This window comes from Pararge aegeria, chromosome 11, assembly GCF_905163445.1.
Source record: "Pararge aegeria chromosome 11, ilParAegt1.1, whole genome shotgun sequence".
Classification (NCBI taxonomy): Eukaryota; Metazoa; Arthropoda; class Insecta; order Lepidoptera; family Nymphalidae; genus Pararge; species Pararge aegeria.
In genome coordinates, this window is record NC_053190.1 from 6,212,563 (window position 1) to 6,218,727 (window position 6,165).

The 6,165-nt window shown below is 31.0% G+C and overlaps 1 protein-coding gene across 1 annotated transcript; it reads right to left on the reverse strand.

The window, feature by feature from the left end:
- Positions 1–1,246: 1,246 nt before the first annotated feature.
- LOC120627200 (WASH complex subunit 4) lies at positions 1,247–5,761 on the reverse strand. The gene is made up of 5 exons (XM_039895065.1): positions 5,355–5,761; positions 5,103–5,269; positions 4,202–4,692; positions 1,999–4,128; positions 1,247–1,478 (listed from the first exon to the last, which is right to left on the reverse strand). Exons 1-5 carry the CDS (start codon positions 5,630–5,632, stop codon positions 1,272–1,274), a joined length of 3,273 nt encoding a protein of 1,090 aa, XP_039750999.1. The 5' UTR covers positions 5,633–5,761; the 3' UTR covers positions 1,247–1,271.
- Positions 5,762–6,165: the final 404 nt, after the last annotated feature.

A 6,165-nucleotide genomic window follows, 5' to 3' on the forward strand; every position in this document is an offset into this window, starting at 1 on the left:
TAGAAAGAGTAGTGCAAGGAGTGTCCTAGGCTAGATGGTAACTCGGAAATCAATTAAAATACGCAGACTAAGTCGCCGGTAATTGCACACTAGAGTCACAGGTAATATCGAAATTGTGTCTGCTTGTTATGTTCGGTTCAACAACTGCACCGATCTTGGTGAAACTTTGCATATGAAACAAGCAATTTTATAAGTCTTTGTTACCCAGTGGCGTACACTTTATACGTGCCTACCTCAACAGCCCTGTCTACTCTAAAAGTTTTGTAATATGAGGATTTTCTCATTTTATAACATCTTCCGCCTCTCTGCTTACTATAAAAAATAGTTTATTTTTGTTCTGCGGTGAATGCTAACTCAATTAAGCCACATTCTCATAGTATATCTCACCTCATTTTGTTTTGGTGAAAATTGATAGCCACATAGTTCTGTACCTTAGCTTTAACCTCAGGTTCACATCTCTTGTGGAACGGTAGCCCTAAGCTAAGCTACGAAACTATGTATAACAAAATATTGGAGTGGAAAATACATAGAGAGCGTATTTTGGAGGATCTGTGTGGTTCGGCCTAGGACCTCTTATTAATTATTACCAAAGAGGAGGTTATTGTTGTGCCACTTTGTGATTGTCTCCAATTGATTGACGCTGTAATACGAGTGTCCAAGGAATTATAATAAAAATATGATATAATGATTAAAAATACTATAACATTCTTCTTCTTAGAGATTGTTTAAAAAGCAGTTTGTACGTACTATACTTTTTATCTCTAACTATAATATTAGTTCCAGATACACTCATAGCCAAATTTGACGCTACAAATGGGGACAAATAAGCTGTCATTTGTATGGGGACAGCAGGTTCAGTGATAGTAAAAGCGGTCAGGGTGTGTTATATATTTTTTTTATTACATATATACAAAAAAGAAATACACCAAACATTTTTGGTTTTCACGAATTACCTATTAAATTATAGTAAGTTTAAAAATTTGTATTTATGTGTTTATAAGTAAATATTGGTATTCTCCATAGTAATAAAACTAATCAAAAGGCTCAAGTGTATAATATAATAGTTATTATTTTATTTATCTATTTAATATATTATTTTAATAAGAAATATTATAATTTGAATGAATATGCTGGCATAAATATAATATCTCGATGATGTGATTCTGCACTGGCGATTTTTAACAGGAAAGATCTTAATATATTAAATAATATAACATTGGAATGAATATATTAATAATATATGAAATGGTTGGATTTAATTTTTATTAAACTTATCTAAAGAAAATTCTTGCACTTGTTAAACTGTAGTACAGCAGTTTATACTCCTCTTCAAGAGTTTTAATCTTCTTCTCTGTGAGAGCTAATGCTTGTTGCAACTGTACAGAACCTTTACTTTTTTGCTCATCAATGCTTTCCCTTTCTTTTTTTATATGGGCCCATACAGACTCAAACCAGTGTAAGGACTCGAAACTGGAATCCTATAAGACAAATGAAATAAAAAATGATAAATATTTTGGAAAAAATACACACATATTAAAGCATTGTGAGCAGCTACTATTGGGGCAGTAAAATTGCATTTATATAGAAATCATACGGCGTGCAGCAGCCGAGCTGATGTCACAGGACACATAATAAAAATAAAGGATAATAGATTGAAACATTCCTTTAATGTCCAAAACTTGAATAAGAAATAGGCAAAATGATGAACTATAACTATGAAAAAAAAAAAAAAAAAATCACTAATGCACCCTTATAGGGATAAGGGATATATAGAATAGGACATAGGTGGCCATAGTAGGCTGGTTATTTTGATATTGGTCATTTGAAGCTCATTTGAAGTGATATGCCAAAAGTAAATTTCAATAGGGTTAGTTTTTCACTTTATAGTTTTAGCCCTCAAGCTATAAATAGATGGTATGCACTACTTGTTGTGGTGCAAACGGTTTATTTGAATGTGTTCTAAAAATATATTTTTTAACATTAATAAAGAATAATTACCTGGTCCAACAACTTGAGAATATAAGCTATGCCCATTGCAAAGCCATCATCTGTGAAAGCTGCTCCAGCTTTGTTTTTCTTGGACATTTTATCTTTTGACAATATCATATGTTCTACAAAATTAAGTGTCAGTGGGGGTACAATAATAAAAAAATTCTTCAAATGAACATTTTTAGGATTCCTAAAAACAGGAGCAAATACTTCTACAAGTAATTTAAAATACTCTGTGCCTTGAATGAAATTTGTAATGAGATCATTAATATTTTCTTCCAAGTTATCAGCAGTTTGAATTGTTTTTTCATGAACACCATTTTCTTCACAGAGTCTTTTGAAATGCTTTATTTCAAGGTTGGGTAAAAATGCAGTTGCATCACAACAACAATGCCTCCCGCCAGATCGGATCATGCGCACATATCCCATTGCATTGCCTATTTGGCTAATAAGATCTCTAAATAAGTCCAAGTAACTTTGGCCGTCTTCTACAACTCCCAAAACTTTGATTCCTTTGTTGAATTTCTCTGCATTCTTATATAAATAAACATTACCATTTTCACCTGCTGTTTCCTTAAAATTTCTGAGATCTTTAGCAAGGCGCGATTTTATCTGTTCATCATACATAAACTGGGAGAATATAAAAAACTTATTTTTTAAAAACTGATAAGTGAAATTAACTGTAGTGTTCATAATGCCAGTTCCATGGGTCCTTATTGAATTGGCGATGTGTCTAATATTTATAGAATTCAGATGTTTATTATTGCTACTTTTCTCAATAAAGATTTGATTGTTGAGATTGTATTGGTACCTGGAAACAAAGATGTGAATGTTGCGCATAATTTCTAACACATCTAAACCTTGTTCTAAGGTTTGTGTCGGCAGATTGTCTTGTATTGTTGAAATTTTGAACTTCAGCTTAGCCATTTGCCGCATTTCGCCGTATGTTTTCCAGTCTGACAATACAACAGTGGTCAAATTGTAACAAGTCTTCGAGAGATAATGTTCTACACTTGGCTTAACTGACATGTATACATTATGAAGTCGCAGGTTGTCTAATAGCAGTAACATTTTTTTTATCATATCATAAGTTAAAGGATCTACAATATCTAATTGTAAATGCGAATGAATATGCAAACGGAGATTAGTTTCTATATTCTGGCTTATATTTTTCAAAACATGTTCATCAAATATTACTTTGAGTTTATTTTTAAACTCAGAAGCTCTATTCATTCCAAAATGTTTGTCTGTTTCTTCTAATAAAATAACACAATCATCTAACGCCATTAGAAAGTACTTTAACTTCACTGCATGTAATTGCATGCTAAAATTTTGTTCAAAATAAATCGGAATTATATTTTGATGCCATAGCAGCCAGGAACAGTTGCAGTGTTTTTTAATGCTTTCAGGAAAATCCGATAAGGTTCGTATTTTCTCAAGCAACAAGCCTAATTTTACATACGTATCTTCAATATATGTTGTTTCAGGCACAAAACTGAGCGCTATATTAGTAGCTATATTACGTTCCAATGTTGACACTCCTTTTATAGTTTGCTCTGCAATAACAATGCAAGTAAGCTCATCCAATCTCTTATTGGCATACTTCTTATCACTCATTAATGTCTTTTTTATTTCAAGAATTGAGGATACTGCTTGAAATGTTAAATGTTGTATGATCATATTCATAGAGCTTATAATCTGATCATAATTTCTACTGACAGCATTCCACAAACTTTTCAATATATCCATAATTTCAAACATTGACATCAACATCTGTTTTGTTAGTGGCATACCAAGAGACAGGTGCAAATTGATTAAAGACAAAACTGAATAATTTATATTCGAAGCCACATCTAAGCCATCCAAAATTGTCTTCGCATGGAGAGTCATTTCTGCAGCACTCAACTTATTGTTAGAGGAAAAAACTTCTTCCACAGTCAATGCCCATTGAGAGCATATATGTTGAAGGCTTATAATATCTTTAGTTAAAGTCATTTTTTTAGAACTCATATAAGCTTGCCTTGCTTTAAGCATAGCTTGTGATAATTTGTTATAGTTGCCACATAGTGCTGGAACAAATCTCTGGAGGAATTGTTCAGGAAACCATATAGCTGTCCCAATAACAAAAATACTGTGTGCCTACATAAAACAATAAAAATGCATTAACAATTATTTCAGAAATTAAAATATTATGTTAACAACTTATTCTCACCTTTGTGTTTAATTCCATTAAACTTCTAAAGTTCTTCTTGTCATTATTTCCAAAAAGATGTGTGTTCAAAACAAATAATGCGTTTATTTTGATGCACTTGTACAAATTGTCTCCACTAGGTTTATCCTGGGCTAGTTTATCCAAATTCATTATAGCAAGTTTTACATATTGGGTAATCTCTGATGAAACAACTGGGCAGTACTTTACTGATAAGTAGGTTTTCCTTAAGGCAAGAAGATTTTGTAAAGTACTTTGAACTATATCATCATTCATTAATTTTACCGTTATAATATTCACAGCTCCAGATAATGCAGTAAATTTCTCTTCACCTAATCCTAGATCATCAGGTTTAGTGTCATACACTTTAAGATTTTTATAAAAGTTGTTCCAATTTGATGTCAAACTGCATCTTGAAATTAGCATTTCTAAAATCACTATCAGTGTAAATATTTCTCCAATTTTATTAATTACAAAGTGCCATTGAATGCCATCTATAAAAATTATAAAAGAAGAATTAAGGTTAAATATTAAATTGCATTCTTGTTAAATGGTGTATTCTGTTTAATAAGAATTGTCAGAGAAGTGAAAAAGCAGTATTAACTATCACAAATACACAGATGATAGGATTGCACTGTAGAAATGCATTTTCTCATTAAATTATCTCTGGTCTATAGTTTGACCCTATACAAATGACTTACTGGCTATGGCCACAAAAGGAAATAATACATGTTACCAAAAAAGAAGTATTGTGTGAAAAGGCAATCATATTAGAAAAACCATATCTGACTTTTTTTTTTGAGCTTTGGTGAAAAGATGAAAGTTAGTAAAAGTTAAAAGACAGAAACTTATTCTGTGATGAAATTCTATTAGAAGTAAAATTGACTTTTGTAGTTTATCTTACTTAAATTAATAATTTCTTCATTAAAAATTGCAAAAAATTGACTGCACAAATTGTTCAGTGTGTCATTGCAGCGGCTCAAAAATGTGCTTAATAAACATATTGATTCCACCTGGGTAGCAATATCACTTCCAGTATATTCATCATAAACAGACAGAAATTTGAAATGACTGAAAAACAAGAATACAAGGTTAGAAGTCAACTTAAAACAGTAAAAACAAAACTATTCAATCAAAGTTATATTAAATGTTATACCTTTGAAAAGCTTCCCTTTTTAAATCATTAACTTCTATACACAGGGATGTAAGCACACTTAAAACTTTTGTTATTACAGTATTATCAGATGCAACTAAATCTGTAACTGGTACATATTCTTGCGACTCCAGAACAACTTTTATGGGCGAAAATGTTTTATTTTCTTCCTTAATTTCATCTCCCAATAGCGATACATAATCTTGATACTGTTTTTTAAAGAATTCTCCATAACTTCTCAAAATGTATGAACCAGCTTCTTTATCCTTATCGCCCTTCATTATTAAATAAATAAAATTATTTTCATTCTAGCAAAATCAAGGGGATAGAAATTTAATCGCCCGATTAAAATATAAATATTATATAAATCCAATTTTTTTTTGTTTATTCTTTCCTATATTAATTGAACAAATAAATATTACAATTAAATACTTCTTCTTCTTTTGATTTATGGCTTTTCGTAGTGCCAAAACAGCACAATGTACTTTGCCAGTGTCAAGTAGCTTGGAAAAGGCACGAACTAGAGTGGTCAGTAAAGAAAAATAAATGTCTATTTCATAACTTCGACCTGCAATAGTAGTTGTTAGTGAAATGACCTAAGTACGCATGAATTTAAAAATCATTTGAAGATAAAATAGAATTCAAATTTTATATCCAAAATATAAAAATCATAGTTTTAATTTGTTAATTTTAATAAATTTGCATAGATGTTTAACATACCGACTATACACTGACATTAACACACACTCGGCATTTAAGGGACGAGGAATTTTAGAAGGAAGTATATCATACAGATTAAAGGGCAATTTCGGGC

Coding starts and splice junctions, on each gene's coding strand:
- LOC120627200 (XM_039895065.1), bottom strand. CDS start 5,632: ATGAAGGGCGATAAGGATAAAGAAGCTGGTTCATACATTTTGAGAAGT. Junction 5,270..5,354: donor AAAAGGGAAGCTTTTCAAAG/GTATAACATTTA, acceptor CTTGTTTTTCAG/TCATTTCAAATTTCTGTCTG. Junction 4,693..5,102: donor TGAAGAAATTATTAATTTAA/GTAAGATAAACT, acceptor TAATTTTTATAG/ATGGCATTCAATGGCACTTT.